General features: G+C 60.2%; 5 protein-coding genes across 5 annotated transcripts in view; 3 read left to right on the top strand and 2 right to left on the bottom strand.

The window, feature by feature from the left end:
- Positions 1–1134, top strand: part of GGTG_05693 (mitochondrial carrier protein) — a gene marked incomplete at its 5' end in the record, with an annotated part of 2696 nt that extends 1562 nt beyond the window's left edge. The window contains one exon of the mRNA XM_009223499.1: positions 12–1134. Coding sequence (XP_009221763.1) covers positions 12–797 — 786 coding nt within the window. The 3' untranslated portion in view covers positions 798–1134. The remainder of the gene's footprint in view (positions 1–11) is intronic.
- On the bottom strand, positions 795–2419 carry GGTG_05692 (hypothetical protein). Its single transcript, XM_009223498.1, has 2 exons — positions 1717–2419; positions 795–1545 (listed from the first exon to the last, which is right to left on the bottom strand). Exons 1-2 carry the CDS (start codon positions 2234–2236, stop codon positions 1094–1096), a joined length of 972 nt encoding a protein of 323 aa, XP_009221762.1. The 5' UTR covers positions 2237–2419; the 3' UTR covers positions 795–1093.
- Positions 2420–2572: 153 nt separating this feature from the next.
- Positions 2573–4834, bottom strand: GGTG_05691 (hypothetical protein). The gene is made up of 2 exons (XM_009223497.1): positions 3809–4834; positions 2573–3706 (listed from the first exon to the last, which is right to left on the bottom strand). The coding sequence occupies exons 1-2, from the start codon at positions 4583–4585 to the stop codon at positions 2648–2650; spliced, it is 1836 nt and encodes a 611-aa protein (XP_009221761.1). The 5' UTR covers positions 4586–4834; the 3' UTR covers positions 2573–2647.
- Positions 4835–4863: 29 nt separating this feature from the next.
- Positions 4864–7421, top strand: GGTG_05690 (hypothetical protein; the record flags this gene model as incomplete). Its single annotated transcript, XM_009223496.1, has 5 exons — positions 4864–5137; positions 5525–5600; positions 5756–6006; positions 6385–6710; positions 7152–7421. 5 exons carry the CDS (start codon positions 4864–4866, stop codon positions 7419–7421), a joined length of 1197 nt encoding a protein of 398 aa, XP_009221760.1.
- Positions 7422–9070: 1649 nt separating this feature from the next.
- On the top strand, positions 9071–9473 carry GGTG_05689 (hypothetical protein; the record flags this gene model as incomplete). The annotated part of the gene is made up of 2 exons (XM_009223495.1): positions 9071–9125; positions 9361–9473. 2 exons carry the CDS (start codon positions 9071–9073, stop codon positions 9471–9473), a joined length of 168 nt encoding a protein of 55 aa, XP_009221759.1.
- Between the last annotated feature and the right edge of the window lie 58 nt (positions 9474–9531).

The raw sequence follows: 9531 nt of genomic DNA, 5'->3' as shown, positions 1-9531 counted from the left end.
GCGGGGGCAAGGACGCCGGCGCCGGCGCCGCCCGCGGCAGGCCCCGCAGCATGTGGTCCTTCAGCGCCGCCAAGCTGCGCGAGATCGGCCTGCGCGGCGTCTTTGCCGGCTGGGGCCTGTCGCTGGCCAAGGACAGCGTCGGCAGCGCCGTCTTCTTCAGCACCTTTGAGTACATCAAGGCGCAGGGCTATTACAAATTCGTCAGGTGGTACTACGGCGGCCTGAGCGACGACATTGTCGACCTGCTTTCGCGGCGCCGGCCGTCGTCGCCGCCGGACGGGAGCCGCCTCTCCACGACCGACGGCAACCCCGAGGACAACAACAACAACAGCAACAACAACAACAACCACCACCACCAACCCACCGTCATCCGGCCGCACTACGCCATCGAGCCGGGCTTCCTGCTGCTCGCGGGCGTGGGCGCGTCGGTGGCGCAGCAGCTGGCCGCCTACCCGCTCACGCACCTGCAGCTCGAGCACTTTGACCACCTCGAGGACCTCGACGCCCGCGCCCGCCGGTACCGCTCCGAGCCCCCGTCCCGCCGCCGACGCGGCCGCATGTGGCGCGCCTACTACCGCGCCTACCGCGAGACCTGGCGCCGGTGCGGGGCCGCCGCCGCCGCCGAGGGCAAGGGGCTGGCCGCCTGGCTCTACCGCGGCTTCTGGTGGAATACGGTCCGGCAGGTGCCCAGCACCAGCGCCGGCCTCATCATCTTCGAGCTCGTCAGGCGCAAGTACGGCCTGGGCGGAGACGAGGTGCGCATCACCAAGGACGGCTACGATATCTTGCTGAATTGAGTGTGTGTGTGTGGGTGTGTGTGTGTGTGTGTGTGTACTCTGGATATCCCCCTCCGCTCCCCTGCTTTTTTCTTGGAGGCGCGGCGTTGCGGGTTATGCTTTTCTTTTCACTTTCCCTCTCTCCCTCCCATTTACTCGTAGTTATTTCTCCACCCTAGCGATTTCACATCTCTCCTCTTTTGGTATCATTTGTACATATCTACCCCTCCGGGCTCAGCGTTAGACTCAAACAGGCCCTCTGTGGCGTTGATAACAAACAGCCTCCACTACCCGAAAGAAAAAACCAAGTCCTTCTCTTAGAAGAATCTCACGCCCTTAAAAGCAGGCCGAATGCGCAGGAACCAGTAGCTGACGCCAAAGAAGGCGCCGCCGAGGTGCGCGGCGTACCCCACAAAGTTGCCCATCCAGTTCTCGGTCGGGCCCTCGGTCCGGGCCCGGTACAGGCGGTACAGGTCCCAGCCCAGGAAGCCGAAGCACATGACGCCGAGCGGCACGGGCACGGGCGGAAGGAGCAGGTACACCCAGCGGCGCGGCGCGGTGCAGGCCACGGCGGCCATGATGCCCTCGACCATGCCGCTGGCGCCCAGGGCGCCCGAGACGGGGCCCTGGTGCGCCGTCGTCTGGTCGTGCAGAAGCGACGCCGCGCTGGCCGTGAGGGCCGAGCCGAGCGACAGAAACGCAAGCCGCGCGGCGCCGAAGCCGAGCTCCAGGGCCATGGTGGCCGAGAAGTGGAAGACCATCATGTTGACTGTTTTTTTTGTTTGTTGATTAGGGACTAGAGAACAAACCATGGCTGGAAAAGAAAAAGGTAGGGTTGAGGGTTCATGGAGGCGATTTCATAGAGTAGACACATGCCACGCACCTGGTGGTGGGGATAGCAAAAAAGGGGGGATAAAGTGAGGTAGCGAGCATCCCTTACCTGCGAGGTGCACCGTGTCGTAGTGCGAAAACGCCGACGTGAGCAGGGTCCACCACCGGCCCTGTAGCACGTTCTCGGCCGACAGCACAAAGTTTTCGCGCATCCAGTCCAGCTTCTCCGTCGTGCGCGACCAGCGGGTCGACCACGGCGAGTTGTGAGGGCCCTCGCGCCGCGCCAGCCACCACCAGTAGTAGACGGCCACGTTAGCGCCCGCCACGCCCAGCACCACGGCCCGCGCCACGAGCCGGCTAGTCGGCACCATCGGCGAGGGCCGCGGCGGCGGTGGCGGGTGGTAGTGTTGCCCGCCGCTGCCGCCGCCGCCCTGCCGGCGGTGCTGGTGCATCGACCGCCAAGCCGTCCCGGGGCTGTTCCGCGCTGCTGCTGCTGCTGCTGGTGTTGGCGCTGCGCCGTGTGTTGGGATGGACGACGGGCGGCACGCCGGACCTGGTGGGCGGAACCGGGGCAGGGCGTGCCGCAGGGCTAGCCGCGGAGCCGCCGCGCCGAGGCGGGCGATCAGCATGGCGCGGCGAAGGCTAGAGTGGTGGTGGTGGGGGTTCTTAAAGGCCGCGGGTGACGCGCTCTGTGCTGATTAGACTGGGCGGCACCATCGACTAGGGGTTAAGTGTGCCCAGGAGGGATGGCTGGCGATGCGCCAATTGCTTTCAAGGGCTTCATGTTCTTCCAATGCTGGGGAAAAGTCAGATGCAAACCGGGACGCATGGGGAGGAAGGTGTGACGCTCGCGGGCAGCATAGGTGGGTCTGATTGGCCATGGATGTGGGCCGCGGCTGGTTGTAATCAGCCTGATTGGCTGGGTATCATCGTCGGTCCTGGCCTCATGTATCATGGCAAAAAGATGAGAATGAAAAGTCGTGATATTACACTAAATCTATCCAGCCCAGGCAAAGCGCACGGCTGTTACTACGCCGTTGCTATGGCCTGCTCAAGATGTCCATATTAATAGCCGTCCCTTTCTCGCTATTGCGCGAGGAAGTCCCGGCAACCGTCGTCGAGGAGCTTCCGGCCCCGTACTGGCCGTCATCTGCCAGCGGCCCCATGGCCGCGATGTAGTCGGTGGGCCTGACAACAAGGCCCTGGCCGCTGGACTCTGGGTCTGTTTCAATTACCACCGTCGTCACCATGTCCATCTGGATGCCGCCCAGCGACCTCTCCCCGTCCGAGGTCCGCCCTTTGCCGCCCCGGAGCGACTCCATGCTGACGCTCCGCTGGGCGCGGTGTCGCCGGATGCCTCGCTGCGTGCGCGCGTCCGGGCTGTCTACTCCTCCCGCCGCTCCCCGTCCCCACCGCGGCACCAAGCTGGAGCTACCAAGACCCCTCCACCAGGTCCACCGCCGCAAGCCATCCCTGCCGGCCGCAGACTGGGCCGTGTCAGCCTCGCTGGGGCGACGCGCCCCGTTGGCAGCCGCCGATCCAGTACACTGCGGGGCTCCGGCTTTTCCGCCGCCGTTTCCGGCGGTCCCGGCACCCTGGACCCAGATCATGTTCCCGTACTTGCGGTCCTGGGGCGTGCGCATGAAGCTGAAGGTCTCGAGACCTAGGGCGCCCGCGACCTCGATGGCGTCCCCGAAGACGACGTCCCGCCGCGTGAAGCCCCACATGAGCACGTCAAGCAGGCCGTTGGCCGAGATCAGGGCGCCCGAGGCGCAAAAGTAGGCGATAGGCACGTCGACGCTCGTCATACTCATGATGCGCCCTATCGCCAGCGGCGCCGTAAGGACGACGAAGATGATGGGGTAGCTGAGGAATCCCCAGCTGTACCCGCCCCGGAGAGCCTTGGGCGTGCTCTTGGAAACGACGTCGGACGTGGTTCCGTCCTCGGCCGCGGAGTGGCCGGAATCGGACTCCAAAGTCCGCCTAGTCAGGCGGAGAAATATAATGGTGTAGATGACGCTTGTCGACGCCAGCGACATGAAAATGAAGAGGTAGTGCGTCAGCAGCCTGACTTCGTCGTATTCCTTGTTGATCCAACACTACAACAGCCATCATCAATGTCGAGTTAGCCACGTCCAACGGTAAGGGCGATTGTTACGAGCCCAAGAGGAAGTCGACAAAGATGTCTTGTGGAAACGTACCCAACCCGCTGCGCGCACGTAGAACCCCCCGCCAGACGCCCCATTCCTCGTCGCCGCGATGCCGATGGGGACCATCAGGTAGTCAAAAACCCAGAGCGACACGCAGGTCAGGATGATGACGCGCTGAGAGGGCTTCCACCCCCGAATTGCAACAACGTACGTGTGCACGGCGATGGCGGTGATGAAGAGGCTGGCAGCCAGGTCTCCCGTGGAGACGAACCACCCCTGCGCCCAGCACGTCGGCGTGCCGACGTCGATCCTGTCCTGCAGCAGCCATACCGCGTTGAGCAGGAAGGCCATGCTCTGGTGCATGTCGGCCAGCAGCAGGTTGTAAAGCAGCACGACGAACTGGTTGGGCTCGTCGGGCGGCAGCGACAGCGGTGCTTGCTGCATGTCGGGAACAAGGCTCTGCGGACTCGGATGGGCCTGGTTCCGGGAGGGTGATGCTGGCCTGGCACCGCTCCCGTTGCGCGAGTCCTCGGCCTTTGGGACGCCAAGCCGACCGTCGCCCCTGCGCTGGAAGTGCTTCGGGGCCAGGCCCAGTGTCAGGTCGACATTGGCATCCATGTGCTCATCACTCGGGTCGGGCCGGCGACATCGGTGTTGCAGATGCCACTTGACCAGCTTGATCGTCAGATGGATAAAGAGCGCGGTGCTCATGAAGAAGGAGAGGGCGGCGATCACCACCACGCTGATGAGGCCGTCACGGTGGACAGGCGGGAGGCCGACCAGAGAGTCACTACCAGGGGCCAGCCGCCCCCTAGAGGATTCGGACATCTGACTCTTTTGGTTAGGCCACCTAGATGACCGGCTGCCTTTAGGTCGGCTGCGGTTGGGCTACTCCTCGCAGCAGGGCCTTTGTTTGGTCGATGTTTTGGCGGGTTGCTAGTTGTCGTCCTGGCCGGGTCGCATCGTGGACGACTCGTCTTGCAGCCGTCAAAACGTATGCGAGAGGTCGCAACGTCAATACAACCAACAAATATGGCGTCGAGCAGCGAGACGGGGTGAGACCATGGGGGGACGGCGAGAGGCGGCAGGAACATTTTTGTAAAACAATGGCGACAGAACGAACCCTTGTCCAGATCGCGAAGGCCAGCCATGGGGCGCGGGCACGCATTACTGGCGGGACTCCAGAAGACCTCCATTTGCAGCTAAACCCCCCCGGTGAAGGACGCAGGGCAATTGCCCCATCCAAACTGCGGCACGTACAGGCGGGCCTGTCGCCATTCGCTGGCGCTGCGTGGGGCGGGGATGGGAGCTGGAAATTGGCGATCCGCGGGCCCGCTGAAACGAGCAAACACGACTCAGTCCATCCTGACCGAGCATCGAGTCAAATCCCAGCTCACACCACCATAAGCACCATACTACCTAGGTAGGTACCGCCCGAACGAGGGAGCACCCACCCGCTCTGTTTATCCATCTCGCACCAGGCCGGCTGAGGTGAGAGGCGGGGCAGGGAAGAGGCCTGGCCGCGAGCGAGGCCTTGTAGCCACAGCCAAGGCCCTTGAAGAAGAGTCGCCCCCGTCCCCAAATCGACTTGGTTGTTTTCGTCAGGCTCGGGGCCGAGCTTATTGCGATATGCCAGCCGCGAGTCGCCTACCCCATCCGCGCCAAGCTGATCCGCGCTCCGTCCTTCGCGTTACGACGGCATTTTATCCTCCCCCTCGGCTCACCATCTGCGAGGGAAATAAACAGTAAAAACCCACCTCCCAACAGGGGGGTTAAAACTGGAGATCACAGGGGTGGCGAAAGGGGGGTTACGTGCTGGCATGAAGTTACTGCCATTATTAAAGTTAGTGAAAGAAAGAGAGAAATCGAGAAAAGCTTTTGAAGGACGAGAAATTCTTGAAGTCTCGTGACATCCCCCCAAGTCACCGCGGCCCCTGCGATTTCCAGTTTCAACCCCCCTGTTACTGGGTGGGTTTTTACTCTTTATTTCCCCCGCAGATGGTACATAGCCCACCATGCCCACGAAGCTTTGTTTGAGCCTGGGCAAGGGTCTCACGGAAGTGGAATGGCGGCGCTCCTGTTTACCCACCACCTAACCCCGAAAAGGCAGGACGCTACCAAGTCATCCCTGCCTCTCTGCCGCGTAGGTACACCGCAACAGTTGGGTCCACCTCTCTTGATTCAAGCAACGGTCCAGGTGTGCCTGAGTCAGGTCGGGCCAGTGTCGCATCGTGGGAGCAGCTGGAAAGGTGAGATGGAGGGCAGCAATCGTGGATGAACGTTGTCCAGGTTGCTGGTTCCGACGGCAGGATTCAACCAGACAGGCAGGCAAGCGGCCCGGTAAGATGGGAGGCTGCAGAGGCTACCTACCACCGCCCCCTAGTTCGGCGCTCGCCGAGATTGGGTCACAGGGAGCCTAGTTGAGACCTCTTTACGTGCCTGGCCCAGGTGGTAGCGAAAGGTACTGTTTCGTTTTTGGTCAATATGATATGGAGGCTTTGCAAGAGCATCCTTCACAAAAGGCACATTAAACATCAAATGCGCACAGAACTCTCAAGGCCATTGCCTCGGCATTTACATTTAGCCGCTCCATTATGCACGAGCTCGTGAGATAGCCCTTATTCCAGGTACCGAGAGAAATCCATTTCCCGGCGCGGAAACGGAACGTGCACTTTCTCGGTCGGCTGCCGTACCGAAAGAGCCTAGAAGCCTCCGAAGTGAGGCCCACAGACTCCACATGGCGCCTGACTCGCGCCGTTTCATTCCCGCAATTGATATTCAGGCACGTGCCAGGTCGCTGACCAATCTAGTCGGACAGATCGGGGTGGAGCTCAAGCCCACCGCTTCCAGAACTCTCAGGTCGCTCTTCCGTACCGCCTTCCAGTCCGGGGTGTGCCGGTCCGACCTCGTCCGCCACGTGCCCGAGCCTGCGCAAGCTGCCGGGCACCGCCGGGTGCGCCCCCTTATTACTTTATGTCCAACTCACTGGACCAAAAGCGAGCCGTATCCCCCACCGACATACAACAGCCTACCTACTTATGTGTCATGGATCGAATACCTCATTTGCCGACAGCCAGTTGGCCTTGATCCACACGGTGACAGCCATCACCCATCAAAAAACCTCCCACCAAAACACCTACCTAGAGGGCAGGATGGCTAGGCAATGAAGTAGCCGCACCACCCTGAGAAGTTTTGGAGGGGTCATCGATTTTTTGCTACTTGGTATGCAACCAAGGCCGCGCGGAAGTGCCGGCGGATTTAAAGGGAATTGTATCTTCCCGCGTACGGACCCCGAAACACAAAGCTAACCACGGCGGAGGAACAACCCGAGACCAAGCCAAAACAAGACCGTGTGGCAAGAAGAATATAAAACAGCACAAGTCACCCAAGTTAGGTCTTTGGGGGGCCGTTTAATTTGGGATTTGGAAGGTGGAAAGTGTTACCGTTTGGATCCAGCCGGTTTGCGCGTGCCAGCCGGAGGGTGGAGTACGTGACTGCCGTTGCGCCGCCCGCCCGCTACGGCGGCGCGCACGGGCCTACCGTGATCGGGTCCTTCACCCAGGCCGCCTGCTCCACCTCTTTCAGGTACATTCCTTTCTGCCTCGTGAACAACGTCTGGCTTCTTACTCCCTGCGATGAGCGGTCGCCGCAAACCACTGGATAGGACTTTCTCCGAGCCTACAAAGAGGAGGACCAAGCTCCTACTAACAGCAACCGCCGAACGCGCCCTTGGTTGCCCGCGACTGATCGGCGCCGCACCCTACTACCCATTCACGTATATAAAGCCAGACGGCCCCCGAATTTAAACAACTTTGGGGAGGAAAAAAGCACACAGAGTAAATCCTTTAGCGCATAGAAAGTTCAACAAGGGGCACCTTCAACTCCACATTATCAGGGGAGTCACGTGACGCTTCCGGGGGTAAGACTGGTTGCGACGCGGCGGGGGGGACACGGAAGGTGGCGCGAGGTGAATACGATAATAGAATATGCAGAATATGGTTAAAAAGAAACTCTAGTTTGATTGCTGCAACCCTGGAACTGCTTGTTGGATCATCCCGCCTAGATACCGTGGCCAGCAGCCTCTTTCGTCATGTGACTACCATGTCTCAGGCGCCAATGGCGTGAGGTGCCGACAATGACGACTTGCCGGCGGCGCGGTGAGCCTTCTTATCAGCGATCACCGGAGTTTGACTGATGGCACTGACAAGACAGTAATTAGTACGTACCTGGTCATTAGACAACCGGTACCAATCACCAGTGATCACCTTGATCTGGAAGGCTTCGTGTAAGTGTTAGCACGGGTATAATAGGAAGGGTTTCCTACTGTCACTGAGGCGTCGGCATCAGTCAGCCTGAGCTGGCTCCCCAGTACACCTGGAGGTAGGCAATCAGACTTCTGTCACCCACTTCCCAGCACCCAACGTGGTCGTCCCGTTCAAGACACCTCCGTTAAGCAGCCCTAACCGTGGAACATAAGACGATTTCTAACAAGAAAATAGCCTCTCTGGGGGTAGCACGGGGCGTTCCTAATATAGAGAATAGGTAGATCTGGAAAGAAGCGTCTGGTATCAATGCATGTCTGGGCAGGAACCTGGTAAAGGAAGGGGATCAAAAGATTCCCCTTTATGCGCCCGTGGGCAGGCCTGCAGCTCCACGAGGCGGGGGCATCCCAAGCCGCACGCACTGCCAGCGCACCCCGACAATCCACACCGACAACCTGACGCCCGCCAGGTACCAATCTGCCCGCACACTGCGCGCATCGCAAACGAACCAATTGACCAAATGTGCACAAACACAAACGCTTGTGTTAGTAACACAATTGGGCCCCACTATCAACTCCGCGACAGCGCGGACCTCCTGCAAACGTCCCGCCAGTGCTGTCAGGGTTTGGTGGAGCACAAGCTTTCACATCAAATGGTATTTTGGGAGGGCCAGGCCATGATGCGTGCACTGGCGTGTTGCTTGTCTGGCGTCACCCGAGTCAAATGCAGGGTCTCCCCCTGGAGGAATGGGCTGGCCCCCCCCAGCATTTGAGCGGGTACCTCCCGAGATCCCGCTTGCTGCTCTCCAGACTTGTGCCCTTCCGTTTTCCCTACCCAAGGATCTCGGTTGATCTTACGAAACCTGTAGCAAGATTCCTGGAGGAGCGTGCGGGTCGCTGCGGCTCGCTCTTGGTGCAAAACAACAACACCGACAACAACAACCGTGGTGGCTCGGCTATATGTGCAAAAAAAAAAAAAACCGTAGAAGAACATCGGCGGGATGGATGGCGCGCCTGTCTGCACGTGTACAACTCAGCTGCGTCAACTCACAATGTTAGGAGAGCTGCAGTGTGGCGGCCTCCTCGCGCGCCGGACCCGACGGCTAGGTACGCTGCTCAAAACCGGGCAGGGTGGTGTTTCCTAGGGCCGACCTAAGGTTGGGAGGGAAAAGGTGATGTCAAAAAGTATTTTGGTCTCAACCGAATGCCAAATCAATGGGACGTCCTTTTTGCCTGGCAAGTGTTTTTTTTTTTTTTTTAGTCGATGCGACTCTGTAGTGCAACAAGGGTCCTGATGGCGGAGCTTGTTTCATTATCGGGCTAATTTTGGACCGCCCGATAGCCCGACAGAGAGGGAGGCAGAGAGGCCGCGCGCAGCAGCAGCAGCAGCAGCAGCAGCATGAGAAGGACCCGGCCATGTGTACCGGACGGAGTTGCGACGGCCTCGGACGGTGAAAGATTGGCCGGGCGCCCCTCCCCCATCGACGCTCCCAGTTTGACGGGGGGAAAAACC

The sequence above is a fragment of the Gaeumannomyces tritici genome, assembly GCF_000145635.1.
Source record: "Gaeumannomyces tritici R3-111a-1 unplaced genomic scaffold supercont2.3, whole genome shotgun sequence".
NCBI lineage: Eukaryota > Fungi > Ascomycota > Sordariomycetes > Magnaporthales > Magnaporthaceae > Gaeumannomyces > Gaeumannomyces tritici.
This window is presented reverse-complemented; position numbering and strand designations above follow the sequence as displayed.

Excerpts from the sequence above, each read along its gene's own strand:
- GGTG_05692 (XM_009223498.1), bottom strand. The coding sequence starts at position 2,236 with ATGCTGATCGCCCGCCTCGGCGCGGCGGCTCCGCGGCTAGCCCTGCGG. Across the intron at positions 1,546-1,716 it reads CGACACGGTGCACCTCGCAG|TCAACATGATGGTCTTCCAC; the intron begins GTAAGGGATGCT and ends CAAAAAAAACAG.
- GGTG_05691 (XM_009223497.1), bottom strand. The coding sequence starts at position 4,585 with ATGTCCGAATCCTCTAGGGGGCGGCTGGCCCCTGGTAGTGACTCTCTG. Across the intron at positions 3,707-3,808 it reads ACGTGCGCGCAGCGGGTTGG|TGTTGGATCAACAAGGAATA; the intron begins GTACGTTTCCAC and ends TGGCTGTTGTAG.